The sequence below is a fragment of the Petaurus breviceps genome, unplaced genomic scaffold (genome assembly GCF_028583685.1).
Source record: "Petaurus breviceps papuanus isolate PSGF00001 unplaced genomic scaffold, PetGlider_PUasm1.0 78, whole genome shotgun sequence".
Lineage (NCBI taxonomy): Eukaryota > Metazoa > Chordata > Mammalia > Diprotodontia > Petauridae > Petaurus > Petaurus breviceps.
This window is the reverse complement of record NW_027186502.1, coordinates 8,305,646-8,331,863: the sequence shown is the minus strand read 5'-3', so window position 1 is coordinate 8,331,863 and position 26,218 is coordinate 8,305,646. Positions and strand designations below refer to the sequence as shown.

At 36.3% G+C, this 26,218-nt stretch overlaps 1 protein-coding gene across 10 annotated transcripts in view; it reads right to left on the bottom strand.

Moving 5' to 3' along the window:
• Window positions 1-26,218, bottom strand: part of AEBP2 (AE binding protein 2) — a 114,034-nt gene that overhangs the window by 55,453 nt on the left and 32,363 nt on the right. For all 10 annotated transcript variants that reach the window (XR_011172063.1, XR_011172062.1, XR_011172064.1 and 7 more), the window contains exons 2-3: window positions 16,732-16,939; window positions 6,055-6,162 (exon numbers count right to left, since the gene is read on the bottom strand). Coding sequence is in view for 7 of the 10 variants with exons in the window: in XM_069106186.1 (XP_068962287.1) it covers window positions 6,055-6,162; window positions 16,732-16,939 (316 nt within the window). In the remaining 3 variants the exon portion in view is untranslated. The remainder of the gene's footprint in view (window positions 1-6,054; window positions 6,163-16,731; window positions 16,940-26,218) is intronic.

Sequence of the window (26,218 nt, the reverse complement as noted above, 5' to 3'; positions counted from 1 at the left end):
TGAGTAAGGTAAGTAGAATCAGGAGAATGCTGTACAGTTACAGACACATCTGTGATGACTTAACTTTAAAAGACTGTTCTAGATTATAAAAAAAAAACAACTCGAAAAGACTCATGATGGAAAAGGTTATCCACATCCAGAGAAAGAAATATGAAATCTGAATGCAGACTGAAACTACTTGCGCTCTTTTTTGTTTTGTTTTTTTTCTTGTGGTTCATTCCATTGGTTATAATTCTTCTTTACAATTTAACTATTTAATGTGAAGGCATATGAAGAATCTCTATCAGATTGCATGCTGCCTTTAGAAGGGGTGGGAGTGGAAGGGGAGAGGTAAAACATTTGGAACTCTAAAAATTGTGGAACTGAATGTTGTAAACTAAAAAATAAATTTAAAAGGAAAAAAAAATCTAATTTCAAAGTCCACAACCATATATCTACTATAAGAAAAAAAGTAGGGGGGGTGGCTAGGTGGCGCAGTGAATAGAGTACCAGCCCTGAAGTCAGGAGGACCAGAGTTCAAATTCGGCCTCAGACACTTAACACTTATTAGCCGTGTGACCTTGGGCAAGTCACTTAACCCCAACTGCCCTACCTTCCCCCTCCAAAAAAAAGAAAAAGAAAAAAGTAGTAGTTTCTTTGTACATACAAAAGTATAGCTTCTTCTGACATAGTTCACAATACTCATTGCCCTGTAAGATTTACAAAGCACTTTAGTTACAATTCTATTAGTTATCTAGTGCTAATATTAAAATCTTACTGAAGCTCAGGGAGCACTTCCCCAAAACCATAAGGAAATAAGGGGAGTATGATATAGTTTACATGTCAGATCTATGGATAAGGGAAGAATTTAGGACCAAATAAGAAACAGAGCATTATGTAACTTGCCCGAGGTCACATAGCTAGTAAGTGTTAAGTGTCTGAGGCCAAATTTGAATACAGGTCCTCCTGACTCCAGTGCCAGTGCTGTACACTGTGCCACCTAGCTGCCCCCAACAGTGGCTATCTTATAAGAAGCAATAAATGCCTTTTAAAAATAACATTTAAGGGGAGGCCAGGTAGCACAGTGAGTAAGAGCACAGGCCCCAGTGTTGGGATGACCTGGAGATAGAATCCAGGCTCAGATACTTAGCACCCACCCAGAAATAACTGGCCGTGTAACTTTGAGCAAGTTACTTAACCCCAATTGCTTAAAAAAAAAAAAACATTTAAGAACATAAAATTCCTAATTATAATCAACTCCTCTTTTAATACTACAAACTTTTATACCTTGAGCTCACTGCCCCTTCCTTATCTTTGATGGGAGGTCTTCCCTCCTTAGAATGCAAACTCCTTGAGGACAGACACTTTGCGTTTCTATTTATACTGCCAAAGTTAACTCAGTACCTGTCATAAAATAAGCACTTAATAATTTCTCTCTTTTGGTCAATAACTTTCACACCCAACCTTTATCTCCGTATTCCTTAAATCATAGACTCCTTTTTCTCCTCTCCCCCTCAATGCTATCAATTCCTTTACAACTGTTCCTTATCCAACTCAGATCTCTAGATGCCATTAAAGAACTCCGGAGCATTACTGGACAGTTTGTGAAATGGATCCATTTATCACTCTAGAATTTTAGGGCACCTAACATCAACTGAGCCTTTGCTATTGCTGGGGAAAACCCTTCTACACAACTCTTAACAATTCTTAATTTTCTCTACCTCCTCCCAAATGACAACATTTTCCCTTTTATAGTGGATGACCTAAGGTCTTACTTCCATACATGCTATGGGTATCCCATAAATACTGGCACAGTTCCTCACTTTCATTTTTCAAAACACAATCACTTTCTCTCTTCCTCCCCCCACTTTGGAGATAATAAATATTTCTTCTTTACTACAGCAAACACCTTGTCAGTCTCCCTAATCTTAAAAAGTAACTGAACCACCTATTTCTCCTTCCTTTTTATCCTATTTAACTAAAGTTCCATCTATTTCCCATTATTGCTAGCTAAAGTTCTGAAGGTTCTGTCTCACCTCTATAATCTCTAGAGCTACAGGCTCTATTTCAGAACCTCCTATCACCTCTGACCTACACTACTTTAATATTCCCTATCTGGTCTTCATGTTTCCCCTCCCTCTCCAATTCATACTCCACACAGCTGTCAAAACTCTCTAAAGTTCAAGTCTGATCATGTCATTAATGTTTCTGTGGTTTGCACTGCCTTTAAGAAATTCTCTACTTATTTTAAGGGCCTCCACAACTTGGCTACCATGTACCATTTCCTGCCTCTGTAAATTAAAGCCATTTCTCGAAAGGGAATGTATTCCCTGCTTATCTCCACCTCACAAAGCCTTCCTTTAGGGCTCAAAGGAGGTACCACTTCCTCTAGTAAGCTATACCTATAAGTTGCTAGTGTACTTTCCTTCAATTTTCAAAGTACTATTACATACAGCCTGTAGAAGAATGCAATTATTCAATAATAGGGATCAGTTCATTATGTGTCATCTATACAAAGCACGGTATCTCGCACAAAGTATAACACAAATCCTGTCCTTCTAACACCATAAAAAACTGACTGTTCAGGGGCGGCCAGGTGGCTCAGTGACTAAGAGTATCAGCCCCAGAGTCAGGATGACCTGGGATCCAATCCGGGCTCAGATACTCAGCACCACACCCAGAAATAACTGGCTGTGTAACCTTGAGCAAGTTAATTAACCCCAAATGCTTAAAAAAACAAAACAAAACAAAACTGACTGTTTACCTATCACAGCCTTCGTTCTCTCTTCCAAAATCCTAAACAAATGGAACAGATCCTCAATGCCTATGCTCCCAAATCTACCCAAAGCTTTATGATCCCTACAAATATTTTAAAGTTTCTTCTATTAAGTACCATCACTTCCCTAGAGAATCACTATCAGTGACTAAATAGCACAAATACAGGTTAGCCAATTTAAAAAATTAGTGAAACAAGTGCTGTGATTTCCCTTATCCTTCGATATGCCTTATCCTTCAAAGATAATAACTTCAATTGTTGATATCTATGAATCTTTCATATTCTTTGCTTGGACCATGGTATGGGTGCTTCTCACATGGAAAAACATGACAAAGAAAAGAAAGAGGGGCAGCTAGGTGACAGTGAATAGAGCACCAGCTCTGGAGTCAGGAGGACCTGAGTTTAAATCAGGCCTCAGACACTTTTAACACAAAACTAGCCATGTGACCTTGGGCAAGTCACTTAACACCAACTGTCCTATCTTCCCCCCTCCAAAAAAAAACAACCTTCAATGGAGAAATAGAAAGATAAGACAGGATAAAAATGACATGCTCCAAATCCACAAATATAAAGTAGCAGTCAGGCTTGAACTCAGATTTTCTGAATGCAAACCAATTTTCCTCCATACAATGTGACATTCATTTTAGGCCACAGAGTCAACTGAAAGATTAAGATTAGGACTCTTTTAGAGGGCGGCCAGGTGGCTCAAGAAAAGAGCTAAGAATACCGGCTCCAGTGTCGGGATGACCTGGGATCCAATCCGGGCTCAGATACTCAGATAGCACCACACCCAGAAATAACTGGCCATGTAACCTTGAGCAAGTTACTTAACCCCAATTGTTTTAAGATTAGGACTCTTCTTCCCAGGTCTTCCAATGTCCTATTTAAAACTCAATACAGCCTCTCTAATTTACACTAAGAAATTTCGGAAAGATTTTTAGTTAAATATTTTCCATTTGGTAAACTATTCAAAGTTTAGGAGAAAATTCACTTTTTCCATTTTTGGGGACTTATGAAATGTGATTCATTACTTTAATGTCAGTTATTTTTGATAATTTGCAAAATAATTGGAAACTGCGTTTTAGCTACATTCTTAATAAATTAATCTCTAATACTGCCTACACTTATGTACAATTTTGTTCACAAAAAGGGTAGTATTTAAGACTAGTAATGTTTTCATAGCAAGGAAATAAAGCTGGGGCAGAAGACTCAAAACTACAAAAATTTAAAATATAATTTAACAGTAAACAATTCATTACTGATATAGGTTTTCCCAAACATGGCAGCAATCACTTGTTAACAAAAAATAAAATAATAAAATAAAGTACATGCAAAAGTCAAATAAAAATGAGGAACTGAAATAGATTCTACTTAAAAAGTTCCTGTTAACAAAAATGGGAACTGGATAGAGATAGAGAAAAGCACAAGGAAATCAAGAAGCCTAAATACTGCCTTTAGGAGCAAATACTTGACTGTGAAATTGTATGGAAGGAAGCCAGTGATGGTAGTAAAAAACTAAAGGACCAATTCTCAAATCTCTAAAGGAGCAAAAGTGAGGAAAAAATCTTGGGCCCTATTATTAGCAACAGTGACTCGGATAATATGCTTACTTTCCAATCACTTTGAATGATACACATTTGTCAAGGATATCCCTGGTAAGGAATCCAGAATAGCACTCCCACTCATTGTTTGCTGACTTATCAGAAGCATCATTCAGTAGTACAAAATACCTACTTAAAATCTTTTCCCTCTGGGGGCAGCTAGGTGGCACAGTGAGTAAAGCGCGGGCTCTGGAGTCAGGAAGACCCATTCGGTTGGGTCCTCAGACACTTAACAAACACACAAAAAAAACCTAGCCGTGTAACCTTGGCCAAGTTACTTAACCCCAATTGCCTTCCAAAAAGCAAAAAAAAAAAAATCTTTTCCCTCCCAATAGTGTTTCCATGCATTTATCAAAAACAAGATGAAAAAAAAAAAAAGACAAAATTCCTTGGAAGATAATGTGTGTTGTGACCACTCTGATTATTAATGCAAACCATGGAATAAAAAAAGGAAATATATGTTCAAAGATATTTACCACTGTGGAGTAAAAGGTAAAGCAGAATTAACTAGCTAATGTCCTCCAGATGTTTGTGTACAACACTGTACTGATTATATAAAGCTCAGAATAGATAACTGCAACAGAAATTAAGTGGAGGAGGAAGAGTAGAAGTAGTAAGAGCTAGCACTCTATGGTTGGCAAAATTCTTTAAACATATCAGCTGACCCTCAGAACAATGAGATATGTACTATTTTCCAGAAGAAACTGTAGCAGACTGGTTAGAGGACTTTGCCCAAAGTGATAGAGCTAATAAGAGGCAGAGTTTGAACTCAAGCCTTTTTGACTTCAAGTCTTAGGTTCTATATACCACACTGGAAACACTAGTGAATAAACAAAGTCAATTTCCCTATGATAAGCAGTTAGAAACACAATTTATCAGTATACCATCTTGGGACACAGCAAAAGGTCAAGATGGATCTAGAATTGAACAAGGAGGAGAGCAGGCTGGATTGTTTTGGAACAATTACAGTTCAGCTTTGAATGAAGCCAAACACTTCCCAAACAGAAGACCATCCTTTTAATAATATTGTATGGCTGAGTGTCATGAACACTTTACTGAAAAACTGAATGCATAAAGAACCATGCAGAGGTACGTGGTCACATGAATGAGCTGTAATACCTTAAATACAAGGAATTACAAAGCAGTTGTAATTGTCATCCACTGGATGTCAAAGAAATCTATGATTCAAAGGATGTTTGACCATATGGCAACAAGAACTGTTATAAAGTCCATATGCTCCACTGGTACATTAACTATGTCAAGATAGGCTGGGAGTTGGGAGACAGGGAGGTGGGAATGACAACATCCAGTGGATCCCCTTCAGCAAAGTTATGAGAATATATGAACAAGAGTTCCATTAGACAGGCTTATTATTCTAATTTCTGCAGCAAGTACTCATGAGATCACAGATCCATTTAAGATCCATTTAACAAGAATGAACATTAGAACTGGGAAACTTAAATCTGCCGTGGTTTATCTCTCTAGATCTTGAGATGTAGAGCTCCTAGGATTAAGTTAAGAAAACAAAAACCTAGTTCTTTAAATAGAGGCAGCTAGGTGGCAGAGCAGAGTGAGGAGGACTTGAGTTCAAATCCTAGCGTAGACATTTGCTAACTGTGCAACCCTAGGCAAGTCACTTAACCCACTTGGGTCACACAATACCCCCAACTACAAAATCATGCTGTAAAAACTGTTTACCTTGAAAGGTTTGTCTCCACTGTGCGTCAACATATGTCTCTGTAACCAACTCTGACTGGTTGAAGGAGTGTTATATACTTTACAACCTTTCCATAGGCAAACAAATACCTGTCAAAAAGAAAAGTTTCATTAACTATCCTGTAAAAATTTTAAGACATTCTATCATTTCACTTTTCAGTTAAAAAGCAACTTTTCCAAAACTGAAAAAATCATTTTTATATCCCAATTCTCAGAGACGAAAATTTTAAATATCAAGCAATGACTAGAGCATTTAAAAAGTTTACTTTTAGTATCTGTAGTAATTTCAAAGACGCTACTTTTTATCTGCTTCTTTCCTAAATATATTCATCATTGTATTGAAAAAAATAAATCGAGGCAGCTAGGTGGCACAGTGAATTAGAGCCAGCCAGGAGTTCCAATCCAGACACTTAACACTTACTGGCCATGTGACCTTGGGCAAATCACTTAATCCCAATTGCCCTGCCTTCCCCCCTCCAAAAAAAAAATCAACAGTTAATAAGGTTAAAAAAGAAGTTGATAACAAATTGTATATTTATGTATAGTCCCCACAAAATGCATATCAGTAACAACTGGCAACTATTAAAGGGATTAGCTTTTAAATTAATTTTCTCTGGATATAAATTAGCATATTAACTTACTGTATATAAAATATTAATCATTTTATAGAATATATTTGTAAAAGAAAACATTTTCTAAGAAATGTTAAAACTGAAAGATATAATTCCATTTAAACAGCAAGTTTTACAAATCATTTAATCACTTCAAGCAGATGGAATAAAACACAAACATTTCCTTGGCTTCAAAGATATCGGAAAGCTTTAAAAAAAGCCAATAACAGATTAAATATATGGGTTTTCTATAAAACTCTTCATTATTACAACCATAGAGAAAATCTGTTCAGTCTCACTAAAAATTCTCAACAATCTCGATTGTGGACTAACTAGAAAGAAAGCAAAAATTGGTACTTTATATCTGTAAAGCTCTTTTCTCTACAATCTAATGTTGAAAATATTGATTTGCAAAAAAGTCACTAGAGCTTGGACAATTTTTATTCTTTGGATATTAAAGTAGATATACATTCTTGGGTATAAGCAACCTGGGTATGACTGGGTTTTTAATCATCCAACAAACATGTAATAGAGAAAAGCCTCACCAATCCCATTTCGATCTTATGCTAAGCAAGACAAAAATCACTGTGAAATTTATAAAATCAAAGAATGTTTTCCAACACCAGCAAGAAAAGTAAGGATAACTTAAGTACTATTCATTCTTCTATATCTAAAAGATGAATGTAATTATTTACAGTCACACTTCAAAACAAAAAAAATCAATCTGTGTAAGAACAGAATATAGGTAAATAAAGGGAATAAAGAATAAAGGGAACAAAATTTCAAACCAAAGTTTTCAAATAAAGACAAGTAATGCCTAACGAGCACTCTCAAAATTATTTTTGCTCAAAACATTTTACTTGTTTTATTTGGAGAGATCTGAAGAAATAACTTATGACTTATGTGAACTGATGCTGAGTGAGGGGAATAGAACCAGGAGAACACTGTACACTGTTATAGCCACATTGTGCAAGGATGACTAACTTGGATAGATTTGGCTCCTCTCAGCAAAGCAAGGTTCTAAGACAATTCCAAAAGGCTCATGATGGAAAATGATATATTCACATACAAAGAATGCAGATTGAAGCATACTATTTTGCTATTTTTTGTTCCTTCTTTCTCGTGGTTCATTTGATTAGTTGTAAATTCTTCTTTGCAACATGAATAATGTGAAAATGTTTAATGTGAATGTGTATGTAGAGCCTGTATCAGATTGCATGCAGCCTTGGGGAGGGGGTAAGAAAATTGGGAACTCAAAAGCTTGTGGAACTGAATGTTGTAACCCCAAAATGAACCCCAAAATGATAAATTAAAAAAAAAAAGGTATAACATAACTTAGAATCAACTTAAAGCAAGACCAAGTTCCAATACTGATCAACAACATTTACTGGGTCAAGTAGGTATAGGAATTAAAATTTCCCTCTATGGATTAGGTATCCAATTCACTGAAGTTCGTTAAATAATCCACACAATGTGTTCATTTTCTTCTGTGTCTCTAACACAAAAAGCAACAATATAGCCATGTACATACATTATACATTAATGTATGTGCAGTGTGTGTGCATGTGAGAAAAAATTGCATAAACACATTTTAATACACAAGTGAATATTAAAATCTAGTCAGGAAACTGTTATACTTTAACTAGTTTTTATTGTATTATGTTTGGTTTGTAGCAATTTCAAAGCCATGTAATAAAGAGTTCTGCTCTGATTGTGAATAGTTCTTGGCATTAGCTAACAAAAAAAGCAAAAAGTTAAGTACACTGAAGACAAAAGGAAACATTCTCTTCCCCAATTTTTGGGAAGCAACTCACTAGAAGAACACAAAAGGGGAAATAAAGGAGAACTCATTGCTGTATCTTTGTCAAGCTTAGTCACAATCCATTTAGGTCTAAAATTTAAGGGAACCTATTGAAAATTCAGTAAGTAGCAATGAGAATCCCTTAGATTCTACCCACTACAGTCTTTTAGTCTTTTGAACATGAATCTAACATTTTCAAGTTGACTTCGTTTGTAAAATCAACTTGGAATGACATGCTATTCAACTGTACTGTAGAAAAAGTCATCTTGGCTTAGCTACATACAGATGAAAATATCTTAGTAATCTGTTTGCCCTTTCCTTCCAGCAAACTTAGAATGACTATGGGTAACAGTTTCTACTTACAATCTTCCCTACTGAAAGTTCTAAAAACAGGGTGGCCAGGTGGCTCAGCAAGTAAGAGCACCAGCTCCAGTGTTGGGATGACCTGGAGATCGAATCCCGGGCTCAGACACTCAGCACCACACCTAGAAATAACTGGCTGTGTAACCTTTAAAAAAAAACTAAAAAACACCGAATGCCAAAAAAAAAAAAAAAAAGTTCTAAGAACACTTAAAAAACCCTAATTCAAAGCCTTTTTTTTCTTTATATTGAAGATTTTATATTAAAGTAAACAGACTGGACTTTCATCACCAAGGTGGTATTTTAGAACAAATAACTTCTCAATGTAAAGCTAGTGTATATGAATTCAGTAGTACAAAAACTTCTGAAAATATAATCAGAATTTGGCCTCTAAAATAGTCTCTATTTGGTCTTCAAAAAATATTTTTCAAAAGAGTTTGACCTAGGATAATAAGACTATTCAAATACAGCTAGTATTTTTCCACCTTTTGGAATTGTCTTAGATCAAAAGACTCAGATGGAAAATGTTGTCCACATATACAGAACTATGGAGTCTGAATGCAGATCCAAGCACTACTTTTTTCTTTCTCACGTTTTTCCCTTTTGTTCTGATTCTTCTCTCCAAACATGAGTAACATGGAAGTATGTTTAATGACTGTACATGTATAGCCTATCATCAATTTGCATGCAGTCTTGGAGAAGGGAGAAGATAGGGAGGAAGAAAAATTTTAAAATCAAAATTTTATTAAAGTGAATGTTGAAAACGAAACACAATGAAAATATATTAGGGGAAAAATACTGTAAGTCTCATATCAGAAATACTTCCCTATGACAGAAATTTTATTCTCTAACATTTTTTCATTGATGAAAGTTTACAAAGCACTTTCTCATTCATGTATCATCACATGTGGTGACAATTCTGCTCTGTTAAGTAGGTAAAAAAGTATACTCATTTTAAGACCCTTACTTGAAAATAATGATTTAGTTTTCTTCTCACTTTCCTTTCTCCCCTCAGGAGAATCAGACCCTGGATCAACCCCAGAACCCCGAGAAGATATTGGTACTCCAAGGAACTGTAGGGGTCCTGCCCACCACTAGGCATAACGATAAAATAAAGTATATCAAAAGATTATCTTTTTCCTTGGAAAGGTGAAGAATTATAGTTTAAAATGTGTTTACATATAATATGTGCATGAGTGTATATACACCATTATATACACACATACTTTAAACCTTGAGAGGATCTATGAAAAAAGAGTGAACATAGGAGAGTGGTCAACAAATAATTGTTAATTGCTTACTATATGCCAGGCACTGATAAGCCCTGGAAATAACAGTTATAAAAGAAAACAAAGAAAAACAGTACCTGTCCTCAAGAAGGATACATTCTAAAGGGGAAGACAACAAGTAAATAATTAGGTACAAAAGATACACACAGAGTAAACAGAAATTCAAGGGAGAAAATACTAGCAGCCGAAAGACTAGAAAAAGTCTCTTAGAGAAGGTTAAGATTTGAGTTATTGAAGTTTGAGTCCAGTTCAAGGAAACCAAGGAAAGCAAGAGGGCAGGTGATGGGCAAAAAGCATTTCAGACAGGGGAGACAACCAATGAAAAGGCCCCAAAACAGGAGATGAGGTACAATATAAAACAAGTCTGTTATAGCAACTAGATTATAGAATACATGAACAATGAAATGTAAGAAGAAAGGTATAAAGGGGCCAGATTGTGAAGAGCTTTAAATACTAAGGGACACTGCTATACCTTTGATGATATTTAAATAACAAGGTAACATGGAGAATGGGTTGGAGTGAGACTTGGAAGAGACATTCAGTTAGAAAGCTACTACTGTGCAGGAGTACAAGCAAAAGATAAGGACCTAAATCACAGTGCTAATCATATAAGTAGAGAAGGGGACAGATGGGAGAAACACAAGCAAAGGAAACATGACACAATGACTGGGGTGATGATGCTCTCTTCAACAGGAATAAAGGTAGGAAAACATGATAAAGTTTGGGGGAAGAAAAGATATGCTGTTTGAGGCATTTTAGTTTGACATACCTATGGGACATCTAGTTCAAAGAAGCTCTAGAGTCTGAAAGTCTTTACTCTAGTACATAAGAGCATTGTGACCACATGCAAGTCCTAACTTCTCACTGTCCCCAGGCAATTCCAAAAAGATAAGTTACCAAGGATATGAAAAATTAAGACTTGCCCATAATGCTACAGCTATTAAGTGAGTGCTTTAGCAACTAGAAAAAATAAACTTAACCCTGACAACCCGATTTTATGAACGCAGACATGACAAGTTAAATGTTATATATATTACATAAATCCAATAACAGAATGAGGCAATGATATCTAAAAGAACACTATTTGGAATCAAAGAACCCAGGTGGAAGTCATAGCTTTGACATTTTACTAGCTAAGTTACCTTAGGTAATCCACTTAAATCCTTTTGACCTTCATATTCATATTTCTAAAAGGATATTAATAATTGCACACTCTCACAAGGACATTGGGAGGAAAGTGCTTTGTAAACTGTTAAGGACTAAATAAATATGGATAACTTATCTGTAAGACTTTGAAAAAAGAAAAGTAGAGATAATAATCAAGTAGTGAGGAAATACTCAAGCACCACATTTATGTGACATTAACTTTGTTTTTAGTCCTTTAAAAGAATACTCAAAAATTTTAGTTCTTTTAAAGAATGTTTTGTACCAGAGTCTCTTCAGATTTATAATGCTGTAGAAAGTTGCTATCTCAAAATGTAAGGCCAAGCTTAGCATTCTTTTGAGAATTCCAAAAAACCTTACTTTTTTTCTGTAAGCATAGGCTTTTCCTTAGTAGTACCTTACCTTCAAGGATCTTCTCCAGAATGCCCAAGATGAAGAAGGCTGGTACAAAACTGGGAACCAAGGGCAGTCTTATTCTCCTTCACTTTGGTCAATTTCCTTGAACAAATGTACCAGTGTATTTATTTGAAAGTGTGCATAATTTATATGGGCCTGTGTGACAATTCAAAAAGTTGTACCCCTCTTTCATTAACACTGCACACTATAAGTACGTATGTGACATTCCTATGCAGGATTATTTTTAATATAACCAGTGCACAAGAATTTAATGCAACCTAATAGAGAATCTAACTGCACATCAGGATATTGAACTAAAACTTCTAAAGCAGTAAAATTCATCCACCAGTAATATCAATGAAATGAACTTATACCAGTGGAAAAAAACATAATACATATTACAGAAATCTCCTGACTACAGTTAGATATCCATCCATTATGTTGTATTAACACGCACTTTTTGCAGTAATATTATGCATAAATATTGGGAAAGCAAAATCCCACCTAAAGTAAAGGGGTGAACTAGACTTTGTTCAAAAAATTCTGATAGAATTAACAATGGCCTATTCCTCTGCAAGTTACATGTGAGAAAAATTATCAATTTTAAAGTATTCTCATTTTTAGCTCAAATGAATTTGTTTTTAGTATATGTATATAAAGTATAACTTCAATAGTACATTCCACACCATTTCACGGAACATCATGAAGAATGGAACAATGTCCTTCTTTAACAAAAAAAGTTACAAATGGGACATTTGTTGGAATTCTAATCACACAAAATTAAAATGTTTTAAATTCTTACAAAAGGTATTAATTTTTAAAATTATGGAAGTATAACCTAAGACCTTGAAGGCCACTTCCCCAAAAATAATATTCAAAACCATGACTATTTCTCAAAGATTTAAAAGAGGTAGAATTCCTATCTAACATGGGCAGGTGGATACCCTGCTTCAATTCTTCAGACACCATCCTACAAAAGAAAAATAAGAAACCAGGGCAGCTAGGTGGGGCACAGTGAATAGAGCACCAGCCCTGGAGTCAGGAGGACCTAACTTCAAATCCAGCCTCAAATTAGCTGTGTGACCTTGGGCAAGTCACTTAACCCCAACTGCCCTACCTTCCCCCCTCCAAAAAGAAAAAAAAAAAAGAAACCAACCAAGGAAAATAATCTTTACAAAAGACTAAGTGAGAAAAGAATCTCAAGATAAAATCTCAAAAGAAGGAACCATACAGATAATGTTTAATGTTCAAGTTCCAAAAGAAAAGAATGAAAACCTGCTTATACAGTATAAACAACTCAGGAATATAAGTGGACCATACGGGACTTTAAAAATCAGTCAAAACTTTTGCTAGTGTTTGAAACCCAGTCATGCACAGAAGCATGGACCCAAGAATTCAGTTCTGTTATAATTGTACTTAACCTTGGTTTTAATAGGTTTCCCTATTATATATGCACTCTAAACTGAGAAAATATTTCTGGTACAAGCGTTAATGAACTCATTCATTTCTAATTTGAGAAATCCCCTCCCCCCAAAAAAAACTATCCTTGGAGTTAATTACAGGGTATTCTGATAGACTGCTCAATGAGCTAGGCTTCTACATCCAGACAATGGCTTTGGTATATGAGAGTACCAAAATGAAAGTAAAGGCTGAAACAAAACCATACAAACTATACACATTTCACTGTAAAAGGAAAGAAAAAAGGAACAAAAACTAAATTCCATGTGTGCTATAATAGTTAAATAGAAGAGTTGAAAAAAGTGCAATTATATCCCTTATTTGCAGGGACAAGGTTATTATCTATACTGTCAGATTGTGTTGGCTGGCTTGAGTTAATTGTACAATGAAACTGATCTCTTTTTAAATGAGAACACAGAGAAGGAAGACCATATTTGAGAAAACATAAAAGCAAAGGAATAAAAATTTTTTAATGTAAAATTTTACAATCATTTTTTTCGAGAGTGTTTATAGACATTTGTTGTGTGGTCATTGTGCTTACTGTTTTCTTGGGTCTACACAAAGAATTCATATTTATCATTTCTTACACAACAACTTATTCAAATATCACAATTTGCTTAGCTATTTCCTAACTGATGGGCTTCTACTTTGCTTCTGATTCCCCTCACAAAAAGATCTGCTATAAATATTCTGATATATATATTCTTATCAATGACCTTGTTGGGGTATAAGCTTTTTTATCATAGTGAAATCTCTGGGTCAAAGGATTATGAACAATTTATTTGTATAAAAAAAAAGTGACTGTTGCAAAAATACAATCAGGTCTCCAAAGAAACTGTGACACCTTTATCCCACAGCTCTGCAGTAGAAGTCAATGAGTAATGGTATATGGCACAGGTTTTCAGATTTTTCCATGAACTGAGGAGCTTTGATTTTTTCTTCTAAAAAAATTTTTATATTGGTACTTATTGGGGGAAGAAGAAATTTGGTGTTGATAATAAAATGTTAAATTTGGAGAACATAGTGAAAAATTAAAGAGGTCTTTCATGAGAAAAGGGCAGGTAGGTGGCATAGTGGGGAGAGCACTAGACATGGAGCTGGAAAGACCTAAGCTCAAATCCAGCCTCCAACAGTGTGAACCTGGGAAAGTCCCCTCTATTTGCTTTAGTTTCCTCATCTGTAAAATGGGGAAAATAGCACCTACTTCCCAGGACTGTCGTGAGGATTAAATGATACAGTATTTGCAAAGGGCGCTTAACACAGTGTTACATAAATGCTAGATTTTGGGAATACATTGGTGTCCAAAAATTTGTTCTTAAATTCTAGTGTAGGGATAAGTATGCCAACAATTAGAACCAGAGATTTTTAAAGTTATTGTCCACTTGGCTTTGTTCATTTATTTCAGCCCACAAGCAAGCAGGAGTGTATCTGAGATTACTGAAAACAGAAGCCTAGCATAAGACACTGTTGTCAGATGACAAACTGAGGCTCTACTACATATCCTCTAATGCTGGATACTCTGCACTACCCAACAAGTATGCATAAATTATAAAGCTTGGAGCCAATAAGGTTGTTTTTTTTGCCATTATGATGTGCCACAGATTCATTAATGGACCTCCTAGAAAGACAGAAATTGAAAATTTTGAATCCAATTAAAATCTAATAATTTCTTAGAAGGGCAGGGGGGCAGCTAGGTGGTGCAGTAGATAGGGCACATGCCCTGGAATCAGGGAGACCCAGGTTCAAATTTGACACATTAGCTGTGTGACCCTGGGCAAGTCACAATCCCAGTGGCCTCCAAAAAAAATAATGTATCTTCAACATTTTTTGTCTTTGGGGGAAAAAAAACGTAGTTAAGGGCAAGGTCTTTCTTCTCTTTTTGTATCCTCAATGCAGATAGTGCCTAGAACATATTAAGCACTTTTATTAAACAAATCTAAGAATAAAAATTCAAAGTCAAAAAAATTAAGTTTTGGTTTTCTAAAAATACAAAAACCACACACATACACACAATATAAATTAGAGCATTCTTGGAAGTAATCACTAAGCAACATGAGAAACATAGCAAGTCAACCTCATCTAAGCTAGCACAACTGCATCAATAAGAAATAGCAGGCAGATAAGAGTTGACAAATTATTTGTATTTAAAAGGCTGCATTAATTTCCAGAAAATCTGGCAAAGTAGAAATTGTATACAATAAATTTAGCCTATGTTTTATAAAGTTAATGTTTTTATCCATACTATTCTAAATTTAAAGTTCTTTACACTCAGTTTTCAACACAACTATTGAAAGGAGTACTAATATCCTTGACTCTTACCCCTCCTCCCACACCCCCAGGCAGATCAAAGCTGATTTAAAGACTTACACCTGAGGTAATAAAAGGTCTAAGGAAACCTAGAACAATTCTGATTTTAGCTCCAAGTAAGAATTGCTATTTAGTATAAATGGCTCATAACTACTAACAATATAGGATTGTTTTTAACTCAAAACACACATGGCTAGAATTTTTATACATAACTTGGAATTTTTCATGGTGGTGGTATCTTTCTATCTTTGTAGGGTGTAACCTTGTTACCCTAAAAACTTGGGAAAAAAAATCAAAACCACCTTCTTGTTACTATGCAAATCACACTTAAAAAGCATCACGAAAGGAAAAGATGACCAGATTATCCATATCAGAGGGACTCTGGGAAGCCAAACACACACTACTACAAACAACCATTCTGGATATTAGTGTAGAATTACTCAAGAAAAGTTAACTAAATTATTCATACCCTTTGACCCAGCAATACTCAGCAAAATTCCCAGGCATGTAATATAGAAAAGTCAAAGAGTGGCTCAATAAATATCAAAATAATCATAGCATTCCTTGCAGTAGCTGGTCAAATGGATGATCATTTGCAAAATGACTAAAACTACTATATGAAGATAATGATTATTTGTGTGTAGAGTAAAGAGTTCTCTATGAACTGAAAGATCAAAATAAGCAGAATGAAAAGATCAATATACATAATGACTGCAACAATATAAATAAGGAGATCAAAGAGTCAAGCTCTATCTGAAAAAGCAAAGGAGGATTCCAAGAACAGATAGCAAGGAGACTACCAGGAAGAAATGCTTTATATATTGTCAGATGTGATCACTGTGCTGTAGATTTTAGTTTGATGGTTGTTCTTTGTCACAGGGGAAGGTGTTGAGAAATCACAGATAAGTTTCAAAAGTCATCAATAAAATGCATTTTAAATCTAAATACTCCTGAAAAACAAAGAGCAAAATTAAGTGGTAAAAAGAAAATGTAAGACAGCAAGCAATACCAATAATGTTGTATAATTCTATTGCACTTAAAATGTTCAGAAACTGGTGAGGAAAAAGATACTAGTAATGTCATACAAACTAAGTAAATTGACAAATGCATTCCCATTTGAAAAGAGAAATGACATAATAAAATTGAAGCAAAAAAAATTTGTAATATAACTTCAAAGTAATTCAAAAAGAAAAGCTAGGTAGCAATTCCAAATTATAAAAGTGATTCAAATGGGGGGAAAGGATGTGAAAGAAGAAAAAGGAATAAAACCAACCCCTCCTCGCTGACCATCTACATGTATGGAACGAATGTGATCTGCCAGATCTGGACTAGAATTGAAGCAAGTCTGGCACTGGTCCCAACAACAGTTATAGGCAATGTTTTTGCTTGAAGAAGTAGTGCTTCCTTGTCCATTCATCATTGCAGGAGTTGAACGCCCACTGGAAATTGTGCTGTCTACATCCATTATAGTACTGCTTATGCTGTAAAAGATGAAAAAAAAATTTTTTTAGAAATAGTGCAGATAATTAACTAATATTACAAATTTAATTGCTATATCCTAACCATGACATTTTATATGAATCAAAATTAATTTGAAATGACAAACCTTAAGTTTATAATCTAATGGGATAAAGAAGTATATTCAAATAAGCTACATACAGGATAAACAGTAAATAATTGAGGGAAGGCACTACAATTTAGAAGTGTTGGGAAAGGCTTTCTGTAGAGCATGGGATTTTTAAATTGGGACTGTCAGTGAAAGCAGGAGATGAGAACATTCCAGGCATGGAGGATACCCAGAGAAAATATCCAGACTGTCTTGTTTATGGAACATGGAGGCCAGTGTCACTGGATCAAAGCATGTGTCAGAGAGTATGGTGTAAGATTGCAAAGGTTTGTTATAGATGGAGCAGGGTAGGGAAAGACATTATGACAAGCAGAATCAACAGCAAACTCTTAAGAATAGTCCAGGCAGGGGCAGCTAAGTGGCGCAGTGAGCAAAGCAAAGGCCCAGAGTCAGGAGGACCTGAGTCCGGTTCTGACCTCAGACACTTAACACCCACACAAAAAAACTAGCCGTCCTTCGGCAAGTTACTTAACCCCAATTGCCCTCCAAAAGGAAAAAAAAAATAGTCCAGACATAAAGTGATGATGGCAGTAGTGTCAATGTCAGGAGAGAAAATGGTATATTTGACAGATGATGAAATTAACAAGCCTTTGCCAAAAGCTTGCATATGGGAAGTGAGAGTTTTCAGGCCTGAGGTACTTGGGGGAGGGGAGTGCTATCTTAGAGTAACAGGAAAGGTAAGGCTGGGTGGAGGAAAGTTTGGCTCACTTAGTTTAAAATAGTTCAAGATGTCTGAAAGACAGTTGGAGATAATAGAATGTAGGCCAGCATAAAAGCTAAAGCAGGAGGAGATCTGAGAATCAGCATAGAAAAGGTAATTAAGTTCATGGGTATAGTTGCTGAAATGAAGAGGCCCCAAGACAGAACCTTGAGAGCCATCTACAATTAGAGGGCAAGATTTGAAAGAGAATCCAGTAAAGGAGACAAAAAAGCATTGGTTATATAGGATTGATTACCGGAGAAGTGTACTTAAAACCTAGGGAGAAGAGAATATCAAGGAGAAGTGGATAAATAGCATCAAAGGAGAATGAGGAAGGGGAAGAGGCCATTGGATTTGGCAACTAAGACATTAATAATTTTGGAGAGAGAAATATGGTTAGAAGCAAGATTGTGAGGGGTTAATAGAGTGACAGAACAGTAAGAGTGAGTACTGCAGATGGTCTTTTTAAGGAATTTAGCCAAAAAGTGCAGAAGAAATAAGAAGATAGTTGAGGTGGGAAGGATCAAATGGGTTTTTCAGGACAGGGAAGACATGTAGGCATTACAGAAAAGAAAAAGGCAGCTGTAAGGGATAAAGTGAAAATAAGGGAAAGAAAAGGATTGGGGCAGTTAGGTGGTGCAGTGAATAGAGTACTGGCCCTGGAGTCAGACACTTAACGCTTACTAGCTGTGTAACCTAGGGCAAGTCACTTAACATTGCCTCTCCAAAAAAGCAAAAAAAAAAAAAAAAAAGGGTAAGGATGACAAGAAGGGGCAATCTAATCTACTGGAACAGACAGGATGAAATGGGATCATGTGAAAAAATGTGAAATCATGTGAAAAAGCAGAGCCTTGGTAAGGAGAAAAAAAAAGTGGCAGAAGGCAACTGAGGGATGGAGAAGAGGGAAGAGAATGAGTAGTTTCATTGAGACGGTGGAAGGAGAATCATGAAAAGATTTGGAAGAGCCGCTATTAAAGTGGGATAGTGATTTGTTGGGCAGGTATAGGGCCCACTTGAGGTTGTATAACAGACCCAGTCATGTATAATGGACCCACTTAAAAGTGTTACATGATTTTTCTCTCCCTTTTTCAGCAGCAGATGTGTGAACAATCTGTGATTCACAGATGTGTGAAGGTGGCAAACAGTGGAAGTGATCCAAGACTGAAGCCTGGCAGGGCATAACTAGTAAAATGATAAGGGTTTCCTTAGGGATTTTAAAGAGCACAGTGTAACTGACCAACTATCCTCAGATAACTACGATTCATAGTTATAAACCAAGGAGTCAAGAGATTATGGATGTGGGAGGGGGAGAGTAGAGTAAATCAGAGGTAGAAGAAAATGGATGAAAATGGATAGATTATGGTTAGATAAGGTGATTTTGGAATTCTTGAATATGGGATTAGTACCTCTGTGTGTAATACCAAGATCAAGGGTATAAACATCTTTCTGTGTGGCTGAGGTGGGTGGAAGAGTAAAAGGTGAAGTTTGAGGTGAAGTTAATATGTATGAGAGCAGTTAAAATCTGTGAGCCAAATACTGAACTAATTGAAGAAGGGGAATGACCTACAGGTCAGTAGTCTATAACTAACAATAACTATAACATTTTGAATAGGTAGTAGAAATGAATAGCATGAACCTCAGAGAAGTTACTAAGTGACAGAGATAGGTAAAAAAAAAAAACCCTACAAATGGCAACCGAGAGCAAGATAACTCCCCTACCTCAATCAGTGAGCAGAAGGTAATGCAAGAAACGGCTCATAATGGAAAGGGTAGCCAAGGATGCTTGAAGAATGGAGCCAGGTTTCAGTAATAGCTAATAGATGATAAAAGAATAGAAGAAAAGATTTAGAATGAAGGGGAAGTTTGTTGTCTATGGAAGTGAGAGGGTGGATGGTGGAGGAGGTTGGACAGTGGACTGGAGGCACTAGGAGATAGGAGAAACCAGTTTCAGATGAAAAGAGAAAGCTTTGTTTACCTGGTAGAGAGGGATTCGGAGGGTGTAATCAGGTGTAATTTTGTTCTCACTGAGTGGAGGGTGCTTCCCAAAAAAGATTTGGAGAAGGGGCGGCTAGGTGGCGCAGTGAATAGAGTGCCCACCCTGGAGTCAGGAGAACCTGGTTTCAAATTCGGCCTCAGACACCTAACACAAAAACTAGCCGTGTGACCTTGGGCAAGTCGCTTAACCCCAATTGCCCTCCAAAAAGCAAAAAAAAAAAAAAAAAGATTCGGAGGGAAGCAAATGCAGTATGAGATAGGAAGTACAAGTTCAGATGGCTCTTCCTTCAAGGGTGGGACAGAGGAGGTTAGACATCAGGCAGGAAAGAATACAGCAGAAAAAAGGCATTTCATTCCCACCAACTATTGTCCTTCCTTTTTCTTCTAGAGACAGGAACAGCAGCAGATGGAAAACCTAAGATCAAAGAGAGGGTTACATCTGAGGTTTCCCACATCCTGATTGGGACACTGGACTTAACAGTGGACCTGCAGAAGGAGGCAACTTCTATTGCCTTATGCTGGTACAGATATAAGTCATTGATTTGGGGGAGACATCCCAGCTCAACACCTGGCAGCCTTCCCTCATGAGACATACTGTGCCCAAAAGGATATGGAAAGCACGTGGGTCACAGGAATATTTGGCATTCTCTTCTACCAGATTCAGATGTCTAACATGGAAGAATCATCCAATAATTAAACTTGATCTGTAGCTTATTCAAACCACTGCTCTACCCAAATACTGTTCCATCCCACAGAGCTACTAATGGTCAATTCTGTGTTGAATTACAAAAAAAAAAAAAAAACTGCAGGAGAATTTACAATTTGCCTATTGCCTGAAAAATAAAGTGAGCTGTTTATTCCCTCTTTCTCTACTTTCTTTTACCTCACAAAAATGAATTTTTTTGGTCTTTAAAATTCAGACCCATGAAAAGTTATGATTCAAGTGATTATGGAGATAGGAGACAACTTTCATGCCACAGAATGACTCCAAATTTTAATTAGTTATGCTTCTAGGTTATGTCAAGTGCTTCCATATTATAATACAAATTTTAATGATTTTTTCCTTAACCAGCTTTGAGTCCTCTGGACCTTCCTCATAGTACTCTTAATTACAAAGTACCTATGTCTAAAAAACACTCAACTAGAGAATTAAGAGACTGTACAACAGGCACTGGTCTAGAGTAGTGGTGTAGTATAACCTATGTTTAGTTATTTAACCTCTATATGCCCCAGTTTTTTACATCTATAAAGTGAGGGTACCTTACTAGATCAAAATGACATGGTAAATACATTGGTATACTAAGGAAAGAGCAAAATATAAACTCCCTAAGGGACTTTCTTTGTATACCCAGCACTTAGTTGTAAAAAAATGCAAAACAAATGCATCCTTCAAAAACTATTCACATAAATATTGACACCATCTGCTATCACACAAATAAACATAATTTCAAAAATAGAATTTCAAAGAAAAAAATTAAAATAGTCCTTGATCGCAGAGAGCTTACATTCTACTAGAAGGCAAACAGATTCTAGGTGATGTCAATTAAATTTTAATGTCAATTAAAAACAAAGTACTTAAAAAGTAACTTGGGGGCAAAAAGAAACTACCAACTAGAACAGGAGTGAGGGAGCTTACAGTAAAGTCTCTGCCCCAGTAGCCTCATCTAGCTCAGTCATGGGCCATGTCATCAATGTAATGGTATACAGCAATGACCTCAGGAAGGAAAAATTCTTTCAGATCTCTGCCCACTGTGAAGGAGAGTCTGGGTAGCCCTGAGGAAGGAGGAGGAACAATGAGGGTATACTGGATTCCTTCCCAAGTGAAAGTTAACCATCCTTTACTAGTTTCAGTCACAGAAATAAAGGAAAAAAAAAACATTGACAAGGTTAAGAGACCCATACCAGTTACTCCAACAGGGGTAGGGAACCTGTAGCCTTAAGGCCACATGTAGCTTTCTAAGTCCTTGGATGTGTCCCTTTAACCTCGACCAAGTTTTACAGAATAAATCCTTACATTACAGGGATATGTTCTGTGAAGTGTGGATTCAAAGGGCCACACTTGAGGGCCTTGAGGCCACAGGTTCCCCACCTCTGAACTAGAAGAATCAGGAAAGGCCTCCTGACACTTGAGCCAACTCTCTTAAAAGTTGTAGGCTGGTCTGGATGGAAGAGAGGGAAAGAGGAAAGACCGACTATAATCATCCAGGAGTCAGAATATAAGAATATAAAGGACTAGAAAGACTAAAACAGAGATCTTTGTAACAGAGTCAATAGGAAGTCACCTAAGCTTCTTATCAAAAGGAAAGATATGGTCAGACCTGAATTTCAGGAATAAAAATTGGAACATTGTGAAGGACAAATGGTAAAGGAGGGGAAGCAAGAGACAGGGAGAATAATTAGGATATTAATATAGTTCAAACAAGGAGTGGTTGTGGTACAATTAACTGAGAAAAAGGATGGATATGAGAGGTGCTGCTTAGGCAGAACTGACAAGACTTGGCAACTGCCTGGATGAAAGGTGAGAATGAAGAAGACTAACTCAAAGTTTATAAGTGACAATGTTCAGCAGTACTTGGAAACTTAGAAGAGCAGATGAGGGTTGTGTATCATCTGCATAACACGGCTAGTACAGAAATATTTTGAATGACTTCACAAGCATAACTGACATATCACTTCAATGAGTGGGGGAGGGGCTAAAGACAGAATAACTGAAAATTTTAAAAGAATGCTAAATAAGGGGTGGCCAGGTGGCTCAGCGAGTAAGAGCACCGGCTCCAGTGTTGGGATGACCTGGATCAAATCTGGGCTCAGATACTCAGCACCACACCCAGAAATAACTGGCCGTGTAACCTTGAGCAAGTTACTTAACCCCGAAAAAAAAAAAGAATGCTAAGTAAGTGGTAAACGAATTTTAAAAAGACATCTGACATCTATAAAGAGGATAGCTAAACCAAAGCTGATGATACAGTTCTGGGATATAAAGGGGAGAGACAAATCACTTTTTGTGACAGAAAAGAATTGGAAAACAAAGTAGATAGATGTTCATTGATTGAAGAATGGCTAAACAAACTGGTACACACAAATGTAATTTTTACCATGCTATAAGAAATTATGTATGTGAATACAAAGAATCATGGAAAGATCACCCATGAATAGTGTATTAAGTAGAACCAAAAAAAACCAACCATACAACGCTTTCAACAGTGTAAAGAATGATTCACAAAAGTAAAAGTAACAAAATTACAGACAGATCAAGCATGACTTGAATGAACAGGACATTCCCAATCCAGAAATTAGCCTTAAGACTGAACATCCAACAGATGAACATCCAAACATCCAAATAATTTAAAAAAAAAAAACACACAAAACAGACCTGAGATTTAACTTCATACCCTGCAAATTGGCAAAGATGACTAAAAAATGATGGGAACTGACAATGCTGGAGGTAAAGGAAGATTAGTTAGTGGGGCTGCACCATGGAACAACCAGGCTTATACCCCACATGGGTCACTGAAAAGAACTTCCCATATATACTAAACATTTATAGGCATAACTTTTGTGATAGCAAAGAATTAGAAGCAAAGTAGGTATCCATTAACTGAGAAATAGCTGAAGACAAATATGGTACATGAATGTAATTACTGTAAGAATGGAATATAAATATAGCAAAGCTTGTAAAAACCTGTATGTAGTGATGCAGAATAAAGCAGGGATAGCCAAGAAAACAACACAATGACAACAATGGTAAAAGGAAACAAAACAATCAAAAGCTGCAAAGAACAAGTATATCTTCAAAAAGATTTAGATGATACCCCCCACACTCCACCCCCCTGCAGAAATGAACGATGTAGTTACACATGTTTTTAGACTTTCAGTTTTTACAGTGGATGATTCTCTGGATGTGAAGTGAAGGACCCTGGGCAAAATTAAGCTACATCAAAAATTTTTAAAAAAGAAATTAGGAGATTTTAGTCCTTGCTCTAGGTAGCATGGCTAAATAACCTTGTAATTTATATTTTTGGGTACATAAAATCATGTTAACAAGTCCAGATAATCCAAACTAGAGATTAGAGTGGCACTATGGAAAGCACTGGGAATACAAATGGCAAAAGACAATCCCAGCCCTCAAAGAATACATCCCGCAAAACAACTATGCACAAATACATACACGCCGCCTCCTATGTGCCAGGCACTATGCTAAGCACTTCACTGGATCTTCCCAACAACTCTACCAGGCAGGTAATTCAGAACTAGCATCTTTGGTGTGAGGGCTTGCTGAGCCCTTTTCAGGGTTGCTCATCCACCTTTGGTGCCCACCTGAGTCACCCAACTCTCACCTGGAAGTTCCAAGAAGGTGTAGTATGCACAGCAGCCAGATCCAGACAACCTTCTTGGCAGACAGGCTAAACCAGGTTGAGGGTAATCAACAGGCCTCAAACCTGTCAATGAGTTAGGAGAATGCCTACCCCCAACTATCATGCATGATGTCATTGACTGTCTTATAAAATGGAAGGACAAACAATATGAAAAGTAGGTGCCATTATACCAATTTTGCAATTGGGAAAACTTAGGCAGAGTGGTTAAGCTACTTGCCCCAAGGTCACAGAGTGACTTCACTTTTTTTTGTTTCTTTCAATTTACATTGTTGCAGGCATCGTGCCTATTGTTCCCTTTACTCTGTCTCCAAACTCCAAGTAGGTTTTTCCAGACTTCTCTATATTCTATAAATATATATATATATTTGCCATTTCTTACAGCATAGTAATATCACTTTCATGTACCACCCTGTCTTTAGCCATTATCCAATTAATGAGCATTTACTTTGCTTCTATTCTTTAGCTATTATCTGAGCCCATTCTCAGCCCAAATGACTCCAGTTCCCGAATTTGATTATTTCTTGTAGAAAGTAGGACCTGAGCTGAGACTTAAAAGAAAATAGGAGGATGGGGGCAGCTAGGTGGCAGAAACAAATACAGGAACTGTCCTGGAGTCAGGAGGACCTGAATTCATATCAGGCCTCAGACACTTGACACACTTACTTAACCCCACTTGCATTGCCTTCCCCCTTCCACAAAAAGATAGGAGGATGGGATACTTAGCAGAGAGATCAAGCTAAGAAAAGGAGATTATAATTATTTTCAGGTTCTAATAGCATTCAATAAGTTAGGAATCAAATATATCCCCAAAACAAGCATGTTGCACTCTTCATTACCGAAATCCGTTTAATATTAACCTGTTTCTAATTTTTATTTAAATTCCATTCCAGGCACCATGTTTTTGATCCACATTGTTCTGCACAAGAATAAAACACCTTTTTTGACCTGGCCAATACAAGAATGTTTTTGCTTAACTGTACATGTTGTAAGAACTGTCTTTCCTTTTGATAGAGGTGGATGGGAAGGCAAGAGATAAAATGCTTGTAAATGAAAAATAATTTTTAAAGTTTCTGCATGTATGCCCTATTTTTTTTAACAAGGACTCCATAAAACTGGCAACATTTCTGTATTACCATAACAGAATTTGAGAATGACGTAAAGTTAAATTAAAAAGCAATCTTCAAGGAATGTATTTATACTCTGAAATGGCATACCAACATTAATCTATGAATAAGTACAACAGTTTGATGAAAGCAGTCATCATTTATTGATACATAGCAAGAATGCCAAACATTAATATAATTAATACCTTGGATGGATTTTGAAGTGGTTCAACTTTAAAGAATTCCTTTTAAACACTAATTTTCATTAACTTTTAGCTTTTAAGATCTCAATTACATGTAATACTAGTTTACAAAGTGTCTTTTTTACAAAAATGAAATAGATACTATAGAAGCAGCAGCAGCAATTTATATAGCACTTTACAAATATTATCATCTTATCCTTAGTATAATCCTGGGAGATTAATATTCCCATTTTACATGATGACACTGAGCTACTGTTTACCTCTAAGAAATGAAAACTGATAAATCTGAATTTATTCAATCATAAATACATAGGTACCATATTTTACTTTATATTATTATTGTTTTCCTTCCTCCTCTACAATCAAACTGTGGCAGAGGTAACCTTGGGGTTCTCAAAGGCTATGCCTGTAAAGCAGCTCTTGACAGGATCCAAGTCCTGGGACAGACCTAGAGACAATCTGTAATCCTGGAATCCTTAACAACTATCTTCCTGGCCCCAGGAATTCAAAGCCTGAACTATTAAAGGGCTCAAATCTGTGCCTACGAATATACTACCCACATCAGTGTCTTGAGCACACAAAGGGTACATAATATATATGGTGGCCTTAAATTCCTAACTAAAAAGTTTGGAATTAGGCAAAAAGTTTTATTAAGTGCCTATACTTTGTGCCAGACATCGTGCTAACCTCTTCTGTTCTTAAATGCAATGATTGTCAAAATGCACTAATATCTATATACATATACTTTTTTTCAAA